General features: G+C 43.0%; 3 protein-coding genes across 4 annotated transcripts; 1 reads left to right on the top strand and 2 right to left on the bottom strand.

The window, feature by feature from the left end:
* The first annotated feature begins 250 nt into the window (after positions 1-250).
* Positions 251-2,181, top strand: cldni (claudin i). The gene is made up of 3 exons (XM_067233820.1): positions 251-365; positions 1,220-1,352; positions 1,449-2,181. The coding sequence occupies exons 2-3, from the start codon at positions 1,221-1,223 to the stop codon at positions 1,944-1,946; spliced, it is 630 nt and encodes a 209-aa protein (XP_067089921.1). The 5' UTR covers positions 251-365; position 1,220; the 3' UTR covers positions 1,947-2,181.
* A 409-nt stretch (positions 2,182-2,590) lies between these two features.
* Positions 2,591-8,226, bottom strand: coro1a (coronin, actin binding protein, 1A). Of its 2 annotated transcripts, XM_067233819.1 has the most exons (12): positions 8,143-8,214; positions 7,074-7,161; positions 6,534-6,737; positions 5,577-5,699; positions 5,251-5,380; positions 4,806-4,987; positions 4,343-4,462; positions 4,139-4,243; positions 3,636-3,781; positions 3,456-3,513; positions 3,135-3,347; positions 2,591-2,981 (listed from the first exon to the last, which is right to left on the bottom strand). In XM_067233819.1, the coding sequence occupies exons 3-12, from the start codon at positions 6,729-6,731 to the stop codon at positions 2,892-2,894; spliced, it is 1,365 nt and encodes a 454-aa protein (XP_067089920.1). In that variant the 5' UTR covers positions 6,732-6,737; positions 7,074-7,161; positions 8,143-8,214; the 3' UTR covers positions 2,591-2,891. The 2 variants fall into 2 exon arrangements, with proteins under 2 accessions (XP_067089920.1, XP_067089919.1); XM_067233818.1 differs by lacking the exon at positions 7,074-7,161 and having other exon boundaries at positions 8,143-8,226.
* Positions 8,227-13,172: 4,946 nt separating this feature from the next.
* On the bottom strand, positions 13,173-15,751 carry paqr4a (progestin and adipoQ receptor family member IVa). Its single transcript, XM_067233502.1, has 3 exons — positions 15,526-15,751; positions 13,943-14,161; positions 13,173-13,606 (listed from the first exon to the last, which is right to left on the bottom strand). The coding sequence occupies exons 1-3, from the start codon at positions 15,689-15,691 to the stop codon at positions 13,173-13,175; spliced, it is 819 nt and encodes a 272-aa protein (XP_067089603.1). The 5' UTR covers positions 15,692-15,751.
* Between the last annotated feature and the right edge of the window lie 3,154 nt (positions 15,752-18,905).

Below are 18,905 nucleotides of genomic sequence, written 5' to 3'. Positions count from 1 at the left end.
GTTCAAAAGAAACTTGTGTTACGCGAGCAGACCCTACAAAAGCAAAAACTGTTGCAAAAAACAACTCCCAAATCCTATAGGAATATGTTATTCAAAGATGAGAGAAGGAAGTCATGATAGGCACCAGACAAGTTCAGTCTTGTTCAGAGGTACATCCTTACTACCTTACACCCCATTTTTTCCCGCTGCCACACCCTACACCTCAAATTCCACTACAAAAGTCCTCACACATCACACCATCTCTACACAACTCTACGCTGCTATACACGAGCCAAGAAGCAACATCTGGATTTGTTAAAGCAAGGGAAAAGGGAAATCCTTTCAGAAGACTATTTTCACAACTTCCAAATCAAGAACACATCAAGGTATTTGTTCATTCAGCAAATCAATTCCTTTCTTATAGCATCATTCAGAAATGTTTCATCTATCTGCATCTGTATCACAACTTTACATTTTGTTATAATTGTTTTCTGGCAAGTATTATGTTGAGGTAATGGGATAAAACTGAAATACTATGGGTTAGAAGAGGATTTACAAGATTGAGACCCCATTGAAATAATAGATTTGAATACAATAAATGTACAAATAAGAAGAAAGTGTGTATACTAGTATTTTCTCATAAAAGATTTGGCAGCAGATGAGTTGGCTCAAATGCAAATTTCCGTGATTTTTTTTTTCCTCAAACCGTTGTGATGTTGGTGCATTGGTTTCCTGACACTATTCAATGATTATAGGTTGACTGTAAATGTATCATACTCTTTTCTGAAAATACACATCTGTATAACTATTATACAGTCACCCTATTCTTATTCCTAGAAAGAGAATTCCAAATTGATGGGGATGATATCTTCTAGGAGTTTCTGTTAGCCATAGAGCAGTAGAGTGAAACGGCGCAGATAGACCGGGCCAGTCAGGACACGAGTTAGCCCCTACAGCTTGAATTTTCTCAGACTTTGTTTTTAAACATAGCTTGGAGCTAGACAATCTTGTACAGGCTTGTCACTGGGGAGTGACTGAGTCAGTGTATGTATTCATGGGGACGGTGGATGTGTTTGTGAATGTTAAGTTGTGTGTGGGTGGGGTGAGGCTAGGTTTGTGTGGTCGTACTGCCATGTTTTGTACCATGTACAATAATTGTGCTTCACCTTTTTCCACATCATTCATTTTCACAACGAATGATAAATACTCAGTGTTCCGCACCTTTTCCTTCCCACTCCAGAATGGGATCTGCTGGAGTGCAGATTGTGTGTGTGGCCCTTGGGATCCTGGGTCTCGTCGGCGCCATTGTGTGCTGTGCTGTTCCAAGATGGAAAGTGTCGTCATTCGTTGGATCCAACATCGTAACTGCCCAGGTAACAAACAGTTAACTAAATATCGACCGTTGTACAGTCGTGTGGACAAATGCAAAGGCTTGGAAAATGCATATTGACGCAACTCTTTATCCACAGAGCACTGAGGACGGCCTGTGGAAGACCTGCGTGGTGCAGAGTACAGGCCAGCAGCAGTGTAAGAGCTACGACTCCCTACTAGTCCTGTCCTCTGACCTCCAGGCTGCCCGTGCTCTGATCATCATCAGCTGCATGATCACTTGCCTTTGCCTGCTCCTCCTGTGCGCCGGGGCCGAGTTTACTACGTGTGTGCAGAACGAGAGCGCCAAGCCCAAGATCAGCCTGGTGGCTGGGATCGGCCTGCTGCTGGCTGGCATCCTGCTCATCATTCCCGTCAGCTGGTCTGCACACATTGTGATCCGGGACTTCTATAACCCCCTGGTGCCGCAGAAGAAGGAGCTGGGAGCCTGCATCTTCGTGGGCTGGGCTGGAGGGGTGCTGCTGGTGCTGGGTGGAGGTCTTCTATGCTGCTTCAGCCGAAACACCACCAGCAGCTCAGGGGGAACTGCCAAGTACTACAGCAACAGTGCCTCTGCCCCCAGCAAGAACTACGTCTAGAGCCTTCAGCGGGTTCTTCTTGCGTAAGGTTTAGGAAAATGGGCATAAGGATGGTGGTGGTGTCGAAGCAGATAAACACGTAGAAAGGTGGAACCGTTGTGAAACATTTTACAGTGTAAATATTGCTTATTGAGTAGGACTAGTTTAGTAGGTAGAGTCTTGTGAGACCTGTTCAGATAGGGTGTCTGGGTATTACACTGTCACAAAACAGCAACAGATACAATTTCGGCTTTTATTTTCCATTTAATTGTATTTTATATGTTGTACATACATAACACTAGCTTGTTAAAATCCACGTTCAGATTGATAATCAAACAGTGATTGTAATTTCAGGAATCGCAATGTTGTAACCATAGATACCATGTTTATGTGTTGATGTCAGCACCACTCACTGTACACAAGCAAACAGTTCATACCTGTAATTCTGACATTAACAGAAATAAATGGTAGGGAGCTCAGTGGTTAGAGCACTTGATTGCAGATCAAGAGGCAGCAGGTTCAAACTTCCCCTGTACTGTATGTTGCTGAATGAACATATTACTATTACTTTACTTTGTCTTATACAATTTCAAGTGTCTTTACATTTAAATGTGTCTTTAAATGTTAACCCCATTTTTTAAATAAAATAACTCAGAGTACTATCATTTTATTTTGAAAATAAGAGCACTTTTATTTCAAACTTTGTAAGCATATATTAAAACCTGTTTAGAAAACATTAGAAAATAACATATTTGAACTTCTGGCAGAAAATATTTGTCTTCTTAAAAATTCCACTAAATTGTTGTCTTATCCCCTCCCTTTATCCACCTTTCATTCAAACATACTTTAACTTTCTCTAAACTCATGATTCAGTAACTTTTTGGTTTTCTTCCTCCTTGAGCTTCTTGGTAAAATCTCCCGCTCTTCTACACTCAGCTCCACACCATCATCCCTCTTCACTAATTTCTAATTCTTGCTCTCCAGCTCGCTCACACGCTTGGTCAATTCCTCTACTGCCTCCTTCAGCGTTTTGACCTCTTCCTGCAACGCTTGTACCTAGGGAGAAAGAGGGGGAGAGAAAGGAAGGTAGAGGGACAGAGGTAAGAGTGTTATTAGGTAAACTGTAGGAAAGACAACCCACAATATCAAACTCCATTCTCCTTCTTAAACTTCATTCTGCTCCGTTGAAATAAAACATACTTTCTTTACCTCGTTGTTGTTTTGCTGATACCCAACGGAGGAACTTGTGGTCTTCAAAAGACTTTTGTTAACTTTGAACTCTTTGGGTTTGGTTACCACAAAACCGTCTTTCAAGGAGATCAGGATAGGTTGGCCGTCCTTGCCGTCAAACCACTCATTAGCTTCCACAGATGGTTCTGGACCAATTGTGTCAGGGAACAGATCGTCCTGGAAAAGATCCGACTGCAAGGACGAGACAAATAGAAGAGTACTTTGAATAAATAGAAAAGAGAGTGAGATCAGTTGACTGATCGTCTCCATGTCCTGATTGAAAGCTAGAAGATGTATTACCTTCCGTGGCACAGTCATGACAATGGGTTCACATTTCCTCTCGTGAAGTTTGTAGAATCTAAAGTTAAAATAAACACAACTGTGTTCATATACCTCGGAAATATATATGGAAAGAGAGAAAAAGAGAGAGACTGTATGGTATTAAGATTGTGTGTTGGGTCACTGTTTCAGTGTTGTTACCTTGCAATTTCACATTTGTTGACCTCAAGACCCCTCTTTGGCATGTAGCCCATGCCTTTCTGGCTGTCCTTACTGCTGTACATAGAAAGGTAGTGGACATAGGGAGCTTCATCCGTCACCTCAAAGTACCGAATACTGCTATCACCCTGAAGTCAGGAGACAGAAGATGACCAAATTGTGCATGTATACATTACATTTACATTTAGGCATTTAGCAGACTCTCTTATCCAGAGCGACTTACAGTAAGTACAGGGACATTCCCCCGAGGCAAGTAGGGTGAAATGCCTTGCCCAAGGACACAACGTCATTGGCACAGCCCGGAATCGAACCGGCAACCTTCTGATTACTAGCCCGATTCCCTAACCGCTCAGCCACCTGACTCCCCATGTATGCGCAAATATGTCTGTAATTATCGGACAGGAGAAGAAGAAGGGCCCCTGGCCTAGGCGAAGGTGCCCCTTTAAATGTACGTGTGTGCGCGTGCATTGGTTCAATCGGTTTACCTTGCCACAGAGGTAGACGACGCCAGTGTCAGGATCATAGAAGGGAAGGAGGACACCACTGCTGGTGTCCAACTCCTGCAGGGTGAGAGGCTCTCCAAAGCTCGTCTGTCAATCACACATCAATCCATGTAGGTCAAACCCACGAGCTTCTAAAGAAGCACATGACCCCTTCACAAGACGCGATTAAAGAACAAAAACACTCACCGGGTCCCAAAGTGCCACCTGCCTCTCGCTCATGCGACTGAAGCCTGTGCTGAAGATCTTCCCGTCGGCCATGAACACAGCTCTGATAGGCCTGGAGCCATCGTGGGCCTTGTCCTTCTCCTGTGGGGGCAGAGCGAGGGTCAGGCGATTCATGCAGACACGTCGCATCAGGAACTCAACACAGGCAATAAATGATTTGATGTCGCCCTTAATATACCCACGCAAGTTACATTTTCATTTACATTTAGTCATTTAGCAGACGCTCTTATCCAGAGCGACTTACAGTAAGTACAGGGACATTCCCCCAAGGCAAGTAGGGTGAAGTGCCTTGCCCAAGGACACAACGTCATTTTGCACGGCAGGGAATTGAACCGGAAACCTTCTGAATACTAGCCCGATTCCCTAACCGCTCAGCCACCTGACACCTGACTAGTTAGTGAACTAATTCAGGAGAGAGACTCACGGCAATGACAGTGCCCTTGCGCGGGTCCAGAACACGCAGCTTCTTATCCTTGCAGGAGGTGGCGATCCTGGAGCCGTCCCTGTTCCAGCAGGCGCTGTAGATGAGGTCTGGGTGAACTTCATCGATCCTTACCACCGCCTCGCCACACGCCACGTTCCACAGGATCACCACGTTATCGCATCCTGCGAGGGGCGACGACCGGCCGGACAGGCAGAGGGACGGACACGGCGTAAGGGCATGCACAAGCAGTGGTTGTAGCAATGCTTACACTCAAAACATCTCGAAAGGTAGGCCGTGGTGACTATGACTAAGAAGCCAAGTGTGTGAGTCTCAGACGTGGTGACGGTATGCAAGGGATTCCTGCTGATGTCACACATGTGCACGTGTGTGACATTTGTCATTGTCATCGTGTACTAGGGTGGAGCCACAAAAGCAGCATTCATACCTGCACTCATGAGCACGTTGTGAGCCGTAGGGTGCCAACTCAGGATGCCCACTCGTTTGGAGTGCCCCTCGAGCTTGACAACAGGGTCCTTCAGAGGAGTCACCAAACCACCGTCTGGGATCTCCCAGATCTGTCAACGAGAGAGGCTCTATTAAACTTTGCAGACGTTAAATATATGATTACACTGATCACTGATTACATCTGTAATGAAAAGCATCTGAATCCATTCACGTTGTCCTTCATGTGGCACAAGTGCATGCTGCTGTGTGCTCTTTACGCTGTGACGATGCTCGTGAAGAGGCAAAGGTCAGGATGGGATTCCTCACCATGACGCTGCAGTCTTCCGACCCACTGGCAATGATGTTGTCATTGTGAGGACAAAACTCGATTTCCAGAACTGGTCCTGTGTGTCCATTCACAGTGGGCTGGGACATGTCAATCCGACCAGTCTAGCAGAAGATGAGACCAAACGTATACAGAACCTGATTAGCTAAAAAAGACAATAGGTCAAATGCAAGCCCCTCAGATCCCACAGTAAGGAAACCACATGTTGTATTGCCAGAGGTGGGCGTGAGAGACAGCTGAAAGTTCAGGAGCAAGGAACTTGATGGTCAGCTGATGTCAATTGCATAGCTATGCCTCCAATTACCCCTAATGCCTGATAAGTGTGTTAGGATAGATGGGACTCCTATGTGTCTTAAGGGTGCACAGTTCCCATGGCACTCTGAGGGCATGCCCCTGTCCAACCCTTTCTGGCTTCCTCTCCATGGTTTACGGGTGAGATAACTGAGTAGATGTACACTTGTGTAAGACCATTGGGCCTTGGTTTCCCTTACATGGCTATAATGGCTGTAACTAAAGAACAAAGGGTGATCTGTGAAAAGGGAGGAAATGTGAGAATCTGTGTAAGTCACAAGAACAACTGCAGATGGTTGTTGAACAGGGTTTCGAAGAGCGACTTCTAACTGTATAGAGGCCACATCCTGTCAAAACTTGTGTGACACCGAAGCACTCCAAATATGGTAAAGAACTGGCATCTGCACCGAGCAAACAAGTGACACGTGGAAACGAAACACCAAACTTCCTTTTTCAGAACGAATGTGGGGTTGACTGTCAATATTTAAAAAAAAAATTGTAATGTCAACGGTTCGGATAAATCAACCTTGCAATGATGAATGTGTACTCACAAGTGACGTCTCTTGAAACTCTAGTACTATGGCCTGAGGCAACATATTTATTAACATTTCATGCCACAGTCACCGGTGATCTGTGGACAGACGCACCTTGCTCAGAGGCAGCACGATGAAGGCTCCTCCTCCGCTGGCGTCCACGATCATGGCCACAAATTTGGGATTGACCGAACAGAAGTTGCTGTCCCAGGTCATCTGGGAAATTCTGATGTCATCGTAGCACTGGTCAGTCTTCACCGCCTGGCCAAAGACGTGGCGGAACTTACTGGCCCGGACAACTTTCCTGGACATGGTGAACTGTGTGGAGAGAAAACATGCAGACAATAAAGGAAGGGTAGTAAAACGTGATTTTGAGGATACTAAGTATCAGACATTGCATTTGAGGAAATCAGAGATTAAAAAGATGTAGACTGTGATGTCTCAAGTTCAAATGACTGATGGCTCTCATACCAGACATTTCCATAAAAGGAAGTGTTGCACATTAAGGAGAGTTGCAGTGGTTCAAATTAGGAAATAGAGAAAGATAGACAGGAAGAGAGTGAGACACACAGAACGGAAGAGAATAGACAAAGAGCAGAAGATGAAGGTAAAGTCAGAGAAACTTAAAAAATGTGCGTTTTTAAATATACTGACAGTGAGTGCTGAGGGCTTCTGTTGAGTCCTAACTCTCTGATGCAATCCCTACTGAGCCCCCGACACAGATGTGTCTTGAGGAAACAAACTAACAGACACAAGAATACAGGAAGGAAAGATAATACAGGAAGGATTAAAAAGGAGAAGAGACTTTTTCACAACTTTTACTGGCGGATTCTGAAACATGCACATCGGTACTAGTGTGCAACACGTTCGATTGCTCCCAGTCAAACTATATAAATATATGTGACCGTCAAGTAAATGCTTTATGGGTTTGAGAGTTGAGAGAGAAAATGGAAGCTAAGCTGCTTGTGTAGCATGGATACAGAAGCATTCAGATGAGAAGAGTGTAAATGAAGCCCCATGCAACAGTTAAACCACTTCCTACAGAACGGATACCAATGCCACAAATACATTTTCTTCCTCCTTGATTAAAATTTTCTGTCACAGACATTAACTTCCTTATGGGATCAGTCTAAATACAAATAACATTAAACAAGCTCAAACTTCAGATTCACATAATAAAAATGTCGGTTACATTTGAAGAATGCTGTTGTGTAGTCCTGTTTAAATCCATGCAGTTCTTACATATTACCAGTCATTTACTTGCAGAAACATTATATATTTTTCAAATTATGAATTCTGGACGATGTAAAGAGAGCTAATATTTCAGTTTACCTCCATTGGCAGACCTTAGTTCCCCAAACCTGAAGCCGCGCCTAAGCATCGACTTACCAGAGTCCCTTCTACCGAGCACAGTCTTTGTTGCCACCAAGCATCACAAGACCCCTCTGACCACCCTCCAAATGTAATTATACTGTACAGAGTGATGCTTAATGTTATCAAGGACCAGATAAGCCAGATACACACACCCATCAACTACAAATTACTCCTCTTTTTCCATCCATCACACAAACATACTGGACTAAACAAACTCTCTTTAACTCTGAGTAGGTGTTTTAGAAAGCCAATTATAGTGTCACTACATATGCTGGAACTAATTATGGACTATTAAGTGTGTGTGTGTGTGTGTTGCACAAAGTCCTTGGAGAGGGATGCAGAGGCCTACCTGATTTGGGTGATGATTCTAGCTAGAGCTTGGTTACCAGAACGAGGAGCAGACTCTGTGCTGGTGCTTCAGGGCTGTAGATGTCTACATGATGGAGGAAGTGAGAGCTTCAGATAAAGGTGGAAATGGGAGGTGTCTCATTCAGTGGTTGTTTCGCATTGCGGTTGCAAAATAAAATCTGATATCGAGGGAACTGACAGAAAGCTGACTCGGTCCAAAACCGTTTGTGCCGAGAATTTTTACTGGCCAATTCTAGGTCAACTTTAATTCATTGTGACTTCAGCAGCCTACCATACACATGCTCTTCTTTATTTGATGCAGCACACAAACCGTTAAAGTGACGTGCATCTTTTAGCGCACTTAGAGGCGCGCCATCAATTTAGGAGCCGCATGCCCTTCCAGGCATTAACTAGGATCGGATAAAGAGAGGAGAAAATGGAAACATTACCTGCCACGTCGTGGACATCACTTGTCTCAGACTCTTCCGAAGACTGCTCACTGCAAGATAACGGTCCACTTGGAACAGCGCAACACACAGCTTATGTTTTCCTGGGCAGGGCATCGCAAGAGGATCACAATATCATTGATATTGAATCTATACTCTGATTGAGGACACCGTGACAAATAACACAAGAGCAAGTTAAATCCAGTACAACTCGAATTTAAATTGATGAAGATGCTTTAAATATGGCTGTAGAGGTCACACACGTGTGAAACGTAAGAGTATATTTACTTACAAAATCCCAGGCCTCATTTTACACGTGACGAAAACAAACATGGGGACCAGTAACACAAAACAGGACAAGAAAGATGGCCAGAGGCAGGATTAAAAATATAGACTTCAGTTTTATTGCACAATCGTTGCTGGAGACTGAGGAGTGAGGGCCCGTCTGTGTTGACACAGAACACATGATGAATACATAGACGAGACACGGGAAAAATAAAGTATGTGCACAAACGAAGTGTGGCAATGAGGCATGCTAGGGACTCACACATTTACTCATTTTAACACGTAATGGGACAGACAAGATGGGGTGGAAATAAATAAATATCAAACTTAGTTTGATATCCTAGTCATAAGCTCAATCACACATGGTCCATTTAAACAAAATAACTGGCTTGTGCAACCCTGAATACGCAGGGCTTGGCCACTTCGTGGGTGCTGGGAGAACATGCCACTGACAAGCAGCATGACTTGTCAATCAGTCAGTCGCATACAGTGAAATACAGTATGTTTGCAGTGGGCTGCAACATTACAATAAATGTCCACCAGGTGGGTCTATTGGACTGTCACTTTCCTTGCTAACAAAACCACGCCAAAACTAAACAAGGAGGACAGACAGATATACAGGCCCTCAAGAAACCTCTCTCCATCTAAAAGGTGAGGGGTAGTCTCATCTGTATACAAGTTACAGAGTCATTAGTAGTTCCAATTTCCACAGAATAACGGTATCAATATTAATAATAGTTATAAGGATCATCACTATCATCATTATTATCATATAACAATAGTTCTGACAGTTAATCCTTTGTAAATAGTTGTTGACAGGCTATCCGGCGCCCGTGGCCTAAAAAAGCAACCTTTTCCGCCGTTTTTGTGAGGTTTTCAAACATCATGTTGTTTAAACAGACAAGGACAATGACGGCTGGCCTGGTCACACTTCTGAAAAATGATTTTTAGTTCCAATCCTCAAGCCTCCATTCCTCCTACTCACCTCAGTATGTTCTGTAACCTATAACCCTTCTTCCATAGACAACCTCACACTCCTCAACCTCCACTGTGTTTGTACCCGGTAGGTAGAAACACAGTGACACTTCTCTTCCTCCCTAAAAGCCATGTTTCAGACAAGACGCTAGGCCTGGACGTTGCGGCTACGCCAACCCTGAGAAGCGAAACCAGGATGTTCAAGTGCAGCACTCGCGTCGAGTGCGTTCAAAAGCCCGAGAGCTCAAATGGGCCCTTGTCTCATTGTTACATTTGAGATACCAGTTTAACAAACCACTTCAGCGTTAATTAAAATGTTTTATCTGATAATGCATAGATATCCAGTTGTAATCAGAGGTGTTCACATGCCGTCCCCAGCCCACTGCCTTGTTCAGATACAAAACAATACAAACATTTTAATGATACACGCATTCTCAATAAGGTTTATCACAAACCCCCTCGGTGTTACCCACATCTACAATAGCACTGAATTGAAATTCAGTTGCTTCTGTGTTCACATACAGATGGATTTTACAGTAGGCAAGCCTCAGCCATTGCTCTGAAGCTGAGCTTGGACTGATGTACACATACTACATTACTCCTTTTTCCCTTTACAGACTTACGTACATGTATAAAAAGTAGTATCAGAGTATATATTGTTTGCACTGTATGTATACATAATCTACATACACATATTTACATTATTTATATGGACTTTAAATAAGTTTCATTATTGGTATTCACTTTGATCCAAAGCCCTTTTGAAAAAAATAAACAGTGCAGTTTATTTGATATAGTGTATATTGCCTCTGTTCTAGTCCCTCATGTTCCTCTACGGTAGACTTTTCCCCCCTAACTAAAACACATTCTGTTTCCCCGGACGCATGTACAAGCTCTTGGCTGGAGTGACAGACACAGGCTGTGTCACCGGTTTCAATGCACAAGCATTTGGCTAATACTCATCTGAAATCCTCTTATGAGACATCAGTTTCTTTTTGAGAGCTACTAACATGCATTAAATTAGACTCATTCAGTGCACTGCAATCCATTAGTTCTAGCAACGATACAAAGGGCCATGGTTATAGTATCGTCATCACGGAAATGATGACTAAGGGTTCAGAGCTGTGGTTAATCAGCCTCACACATTGGCAAGGTGGAGGTGGGGGTGGGTGGGCTGCAGACTGAAGCCAGTGAAGGAGAGTATGGATTCTCCCTCAAGCTTGACTCAATGTGAGCAAAGTAAATGCTACTCCTAAGGCCTATTTTCGAGCGTGTGGGAAAGATCAGCGCACGTGGACTACAAAAGTGCAATATCACACAGAAACCGAAACGATATAAACTTTAAACAAAAGCTAGTCCCATAGAGCAGTTGGGACTAATAAAAAGTCCCTTTTTAAAAAATATGACACAAAATGCTTGGTGTATACCTTCCACATACATTCTCAAATTACATAAATAAAATAATAACGTAAACATTGTTCTATTAATCACAACAATAACGGAAACATAAGTGCATCGTTTTGTACCAATTCAATAGTGATCTTACAGTAGGGACAACAAATAAATATGGTTGTTGCAGCTTTAAAAAAAAAGAGAGATGAATTGGGGTTCATTCTTGCCTGGTTGAGTTCTCCCTGAACTGTACACAACACACGCCGTTAGAGCTTCATCTAACTACCACAATTCAGGGTTAAAACAAAAGCCGAGTAGAGCGACGTTTCAGTGCTTTTGACCAGATTCTTTGTGCTACACAGTGCATTCAAATGACTCCTTTACGATCTATATACTGACAGCGTGCTGCTGTCAAGGAGGTTGGCATTTCTACCTGTGGCACAAAATCCCCACTTGTAGGGTGGCATCGAAAATAAAATATCTTAATAGTGCAGACTGTGCTAATTAAGTGGAAGCCTTGTGACATTTATGTTGGGGTCTTGCTGTTTGTTTTTAGTCTATTCAAATGCATAATAATAAATGGCATATTTACTAACTGATATACATGATGTGCAAAACATACAAATAGTAAAATACCTACAGTTAAAATATTAAAATCCCTTTTAGAAACTTCCACAAAAAAAGCTAAATACTGGAAGAGGCATACCATGATTTTGAACAGAATCCCTTCTTATCTTAAAGTAAGAAATGGTCCCTTTAAATATAAACAGAGATTAATAAATATATAATATAAAGGACAGTGTTTCGAAGGATTAATCAACCCATGAATGGAGTTATTAAATAACTCAAAAGTAACATAAAATAGTAAATATTAAGCATGACCTACTACGGTATTGTTCCTTATTCAACATGGCTGTCACTCAAAGACACAGGGTGTCCAATCAAAAAACAGCATTCTTGTGGACAGCACTGCCAACCTCACCATTACCAGTACCTTAAAAGCAGCTCACTAACAAACCATGAAATGAACCCCCTCACCCATTCCTAATTAGTTTCCACCAAATCACACAACAAAAACTGTGAGATAGAGACTAAAATAGGGGCAGAAAGGAAAACATATTAAAAAAACAAGTGCCAGATGAAAGACAAAAGGGCCAAGTAAGACAGACATAAATATGGACAAAACAATCAAGTGAAGACATTCCTCTCGTACGTTAAAATACAGAAACTCAAGTAGTTCCATAGGACTTTGAGACTGGACTGGGAGTGCTGGCATCACATGTGCATCACTACTAGCCTTGGTGTACCTGTGTGCAATGTATCTGTTGTAAGTATATTATGTTCATTCAAAAGCGGATATGCTGCATAGGTCACAAGAACGAGTTGGAAAGAATGAACTTCCTTCTCGATGAGTATGATATCATTTAGTCAAATGATCTTTCTGCTAGAGTGATTATGAATGATTGAGGATAAGCATCTTATCAAAGTAGTCTACTATTGCTCAGGTGGTATTTCACTTGCTAAAGATGGGAGTGAAAAAGTGTTTCAGAAACATTGATATCTAATCATTAATGTGTACTTTTGTGTCTGTTTGTTTGTGTGTGTGCGTGTGGTTACAATATCCTCTGGTCATGGTGTGTTTTTACAAAACAACTAGTAGATACACAAACAAGATTGACGGAGATATGGACATTCTATGTTTGAGTGCATGAAGTGCCAAACACTTAATCTCACCTGTCATGCACAGCTTTATGAATGCAGAACCTCCTGGTTTAGCCCGTCCAACCTTTAACTCTCCAAACATCCTCCGTCACCTAGTTTCACTGGAACACCATTTCCCTTCACCCTCAAGTCCCCTCACCCCCCCCCCCCCCCCCCACCCCTAGAGGTCCATGGTAAAACCCTGTAGGCTTCTGCTGCACCTGGGTGTGTTTCAGTCTGAGGGACAGTGGTAGCTGTTGATCCAGAGCAAGTCATCCAGCACTCCCCAGTGCAGGTAGAGGATGGACCCCACCACCAGTACATGCATGATCTGGTGGCTGTTGCACCAGTAGTCAAACAGGCCCGGGCGGAAGCGCTCTGGGATGCGCGCGATGTTGATGACACCGCCCAGTAAGGCCAGCGCGTCCATGGTGAGGAAGTGGCGCAGCGAGGTAGGACTGCCGCCGCCCACGCCCACCCAGCGCAGCAGGAAGAAGGAGAAGCGGAACAAGGCCTGCCAGGCAAAGGAGCGCAGACGACGTACGCTGCTCCGGGCCGTGATGGCACAGTAGATGGCGTAGCTGGAGAGGAGGATGTAGACTAACAGCGCCACGGAGCGGGTGAAGGGGTAGCAGAGCAGTGTGCTGTAGACGATGGGCAGAGCCCCTGAGACAAACACACACAGACAGATGGGGTCAGAAAGGGTCAGGTTTTTATTTTTATTTATTTTTTATGTATATCAAACTTTATGACACTATCCTGTAACCTGCTTTCGTCATCATTTTACTGAATGCTATCAACCCGCACAAACATTAGTCCACATAACATAAGAATTAAGATCTTTCCCTTACATAGAAATGGGCTACCCACTGACACTATGTAAATGACACTATATGTGGTCCGTCAAAATTATTTAAATTATGCAAATGTTCCAACAAACAAACAAAAGCGGGTCAAGGAGGAGACTGGAGTGGTGAATCCTTCAGGTCCCTCCTGGCTTACCTAGTGTGTTGATCATGCAGATGCCACACATGTCCAGGGTAAGGAGTGTGTGGTAGACAGGCTCCCCTCCCTCGTGGTTCATGAAGAGGTGGTAGACCACAGAGCCAAGCTGGGGCGACAGGCAGGCCAAGAAGTGGACCACGCCCAGCCAGGTGACGTTGATCTGGGACCAGGGGATGTTGAGAGGAAGGAGGACCAGGAAGCAGAGCAGAGGGATGCCTGTGGGACGGGAAGGGACAATTGGCTTGTGACATTAGGCTAACCTGTGCAGCGGCGAAGCCTATTTAAAAGGTGAAGACTACAAATTGTAAAAGCAGGTCTGCACAAAGTACGTGACAATTAGGTATACACTGGGAGCACCACGGGAACCTTCCATGTGCAGATGAAAAGAAAAAAACAATTGCCCCGGCACTGCAGTGAGAAAGGACTTCTGTAGGTTACTGTACTTGGCGCCATGTAGATGCTTTGTGGACAAATTCATCTTGTTCTCGAAATTTGATACAGACATATACACGCACATCATCATTTATAGACCCCCACCACACCCCCCTTATTTCGCTCACTCTGCCTTTCCCAAAGTCAAATCATCTGTCCCAGCCAGGTGATACTGCCACTGCCATCTAACACATCTATTTTGAGTACGTTATCCCCACACTCCCAGCTATTCAAGCGCAATACTAGAGTGCTTTCTAGGAGGCCCCTTTGAATGGACCCAACTGAGCAGACAATTGTCAATTATTTTTACTCAAATATTACTGCTATGCTACACATTTAACACAGAGTTAACTAGACATTTGTTTTTTAACTTGCCAAACAAATGATTGAACATATACTTTGGATAGTGACTTCACATGTTTTTATGTATATCTAGTCGATACATCAACACAATACACTTTAAATTTCTTGCTGGATTCTTTAGGAAAGACACTTCTCAGAATGATTTTAAAGTACATGCTTCATAATCCAATCCAGTTTAAAAGCCTACATTGATAGCAGGGTTAGCAGGGCATTTAGGACACGTGCCCAGCTGTGAGTCATCAATCATGTGTTTGTTTTAAATGTACAGTAATGAGTGCTTCCTCCTGTCAAGCTGACGTGTGCTTCATGACCATCACACTAATCAGTTCTACTATGCTGAAAGACAAATCGGTAGCTGTGTATCCTTCTGCATCTTATTGAATGAAGTGATTCACAGAGTAATACTCGATGGCAATGCCTGCATTATTTGTACAGTGGAAAAGCCTTCTGGACAGATAAGGTCACTGAAGTCAATATTATTCATTATGCTTTCTAGAGATTATGATATGGTATGTATTGTTACTGGTCCAGTCAAAATGAAAAAATAAAGAGGATTTAAACAAACAGCAAAGCAATGATTTATTCTCTACTCTTACTGTAAACCGAACGAACTGCTTTCCAGTAGAGAGAGAGGGAGAGCGCAATCTGAATTGGGATAGCCTATAACTAGTTGCATACTTGATACTAGTTGGTTATTTCGACAGCTATTGAAAATGCTATATTCCCTGCTGCCAAATGTTAAATACAGTAGTTGGCGGGCTTGTACAATACTTTGTACTACTCACCATGTGTGTAAATGTTTCCCAGTTCGTTGTGCAGATAAAACAGGCTTCTGATACAGTCTTGCACTGAAGAGATCGGTCTGTATCCAGTTAGTACGTATTTGTTGAATTGAAGATGGGGAGGTGAATTTGCCCAGTCTAATAGTCTAGGGCCATTTAAAAATGCCATAGCAACCAGGACTGTTAAAACCACGCCACCAAAAAAGTAAAAAAACGACTGTACACCTATATACACATATAACAGAATTATTGCGAATAAAAATTTATTAGACACCATTGGTATCGATCTGTGGTGTTTCTAATTATTGTGCTGCTTAAGCTGGCTACATATCTAGCCAGCTACCTAGGCTAGCTGGTGCAGCTAGCTCTAGATCGTTTCTAACTACTGTAACAACTAAATCAGTCCTCTCGTTTCAGCACCACTACCCGGCAACAGCGCTTTTATCCCGCTGTTTGCTTTTAAAAACAGTGACCGGTGTCATCCGCAGGGATGGACATATACGAGGCCAACCACACACATGGTGTAAGCCTGTGATATACATTACATGTGGCATCTAATTGTCTGCATAACACCAAACCAGTGGCCATCGGTTTTCTGAAAAAAAAGTCTTCATCGTGGTAACGTTAGGTTCTCACTGATGCCACATTCCACAGCACTTATTACCGCCATGGTAACCACGGTATTCGGTGCACTGCCAGTTAGCTCACAGGTCCAGTGATGCTAGCTAGCTAGCTAGCGTTAGCTTACTTCCATTTGTCCGTCACCTTGATACTGCTGACTACAGAGAATAGGTTTAGCTAACAGTCGGATTTGTAACAGAGGACTAAGGGGTCATAACGTTTATTGAACGCAGAACAGTACCACTCGATTAACGTACCCGACCGCTTACATTGAAACAAGTCTCCATGTTTTGCTTGGCGAGAATTTGTTGGCGACTAAAGTAACACTGCTGAGGTTTATGAGGCTAGCCAGCCGGGGTACAGTTAGCCCGCTACAGTAACGTGTTAGCTAAAATGTCAATCGGCGATGCATTGCTTGACTAGCAACTGTAGCTATCTAGTATGCTGCTGTGATTCGAACCGGTAGATTTCAAACGATCTGCACAAGATGACCCTCGAGAGCTAATAGTCCACACCCTGAATACTGATCGTTTTCTCGTCACCACACGCAATTAATCGATTTCTCCATTGACTTCGGATCCTCTGTGCCCCTGATAAGGCATGTTCACCGGCCTCGGCTAGTCCCGATTTGGGTATTGCTGATGTGATGCCTACTACGGACGCTGACGTTCTCTACCCCTCTAATCCAATGTGGGTACGGCGGCGGCACTGACTGCAGTGTAGGTTAGGTTGAAAGAGGAGAATGCAGAAAAATAACAGACTATTCCGAGTCCTTTAGGCAGGTGTATAAAAGACATTATCCACAAACTTTCAGTGTCGACCAATTATTAAGCATTGCGGTATTTTCGCACACATCGCGAGCATCCCTTTTTGGTACCCATTGAAAGCCGGTTCTTGATCCACCCATTGAAGACTCCACCCAACTCCACCCACCTTCGGCCTTTAACAATGACCAAAGGGCCTGACGACATTACATGGGTTACTACATGGGGTAAAATACCCTTTCCACCAAGGCAGTTTGAGTGCTGAGCCAGAGTCTATTTTCAATTCAGTTTTTTCTCTGGGGCACGTGCCCCAGTCTAAATCTGCTGTGCCCCAGTAAAATCTAAAGTTTGAGTTTTAACAATTTTCTTTATTAGTCAGTGCATTAATTTAGATAGATAATCCCGGAAAAAATAAACGCAGTAGGGCCTATCCCAATCAACGCTTGTAAAAGTGTTAAACTGAAAACACAAACCGATGCACGCAGAATTCCATGTCAGCGCGCTGACAGTCACACAAGTCAGAATTGAGGTAGGCTAAGAAAACATTACAAAACTAAAGATCGTTTCTAAATGATAGGCCTACCGATCATCTTATTTTGACTAAAACATAAAAACAATATTAGCCTACATGAAGCTCAAAAAACAGTAGGCTTGCGCTCAAATGAATGCGAAAAAAATGTGCGAGCTCGCATTAACTATTGATGTCCCTGCCAAAGCTGATATCAAACTTGCGTCCCTGATCTGTATAGTGGGTTAAGCAAGGGGAGTTTCTATAGCCGAGTCGTGCATTGTGCTCAGCAAGCTTGTAAGAAAAAAAAGGGATATGAATATGGGGCCTGTGCCCCAGGAGAGTTTTATGCCTAACAACGCCTCTGCTTTGACCGCCCTTTCTATGACAAACACAAATTTTGAGTTTGTTTTGAACTTTATTAAGTATGAGCCTATATTTAACACACATGTAATACACAAGCACTATACAGCAGGTCGTCCAACAAACTGCTTTTGTGCGTTCCACGGTCACGTTTGAAGTATAAAATAAATCGTGCCTTTTCTGTTGCTGCTCCAAAGTTGTGGAACAGCCTACCTTTATATATTAGGTCCTCTACTAGTAGCAACGTTTTTAAATCCCACCTTAAGACCTATCTTTTTTCTTTAGCATTTGAGTCTGCAATTGGGTAGGAATTTTTATTTATGTTCGTCATGTCCTATGAATATGTCTAGTTGGTTATATGTTTTGACTGTAGGCCTACAGCACTTTGGTCGACATAAGTTGTTTTTAAATGTGCTTTATAAATAAATTTGACTTTGACATATCTACCCAAATGGTAATGTGAGTTTTCTTTCGATAAAAACATTTCTATTGAAGAAAATGTGTTTAAACTACAACTACAGCCTTCAGCTTACCTTAGCAGAGCCTTGGGGCTGGGGACGCGAGTGAGAATTTATTTTGGGGCTTAAAGCTAAGGGTTATTTTTAGAACAAAATAAAGTGCTTACTGTATTGTGCACAGGATGCAAAGTTCTTATGAGCTATTTGTCTTTTTTACTTTGTACTTCCACAAGAATCTTGTACTTTGTGGAAGCAGCGTCAATAATCATACCAGGGTAAATACTAGCAAGGATGCTTGCAAGACCGTTCTGGATGCTTGCAAGAACATTCTTCAAAAGAACCTACTTGCGTTCTTAGCATTCTTCGGATTGATAAACATCCTTTAAATCGGTTCTACCCCCTTTCCACCAGAATAAACCGGGTGCTAGTTCAGAGCTAGTGCTATTGCCGGTTCGGAGTTGGTTCGATTCAACGAGCTTCGAGTTTACTCTGGTGGAAAGGGGGTAGTCTTCCTCACGACCGGTTCTAGGGTCAAACTCCTAGTGTTTGATGTATGCAGAGCAAATGTCTACAAATGGAAAAAAAATTATATATAGATTATTAATGTAGAAATGTGATTGGTTTAACATTCATTTTAGGGTGAAACGTTCAAATTTGCAGATGAGAATA

This window comes from Osmerus mordax, chromosome 3, assembly GCF_038355195.1.
Source record: "Osmerus mordax isolate fOsmMor3 chromosome 3, fOsmMor3.pri, whole genome shotgun sequence".
NCBI lineage: Eukaryota > Metazoa > Chordata > Actinopteri > Osmeriformes > Osmeridae > Osmerus > Osmerus mordax.
Note: the sequence above shows the minus strand (reverse complement) of the source record. Positions and strands in the feature narration are given on the sequence as shown.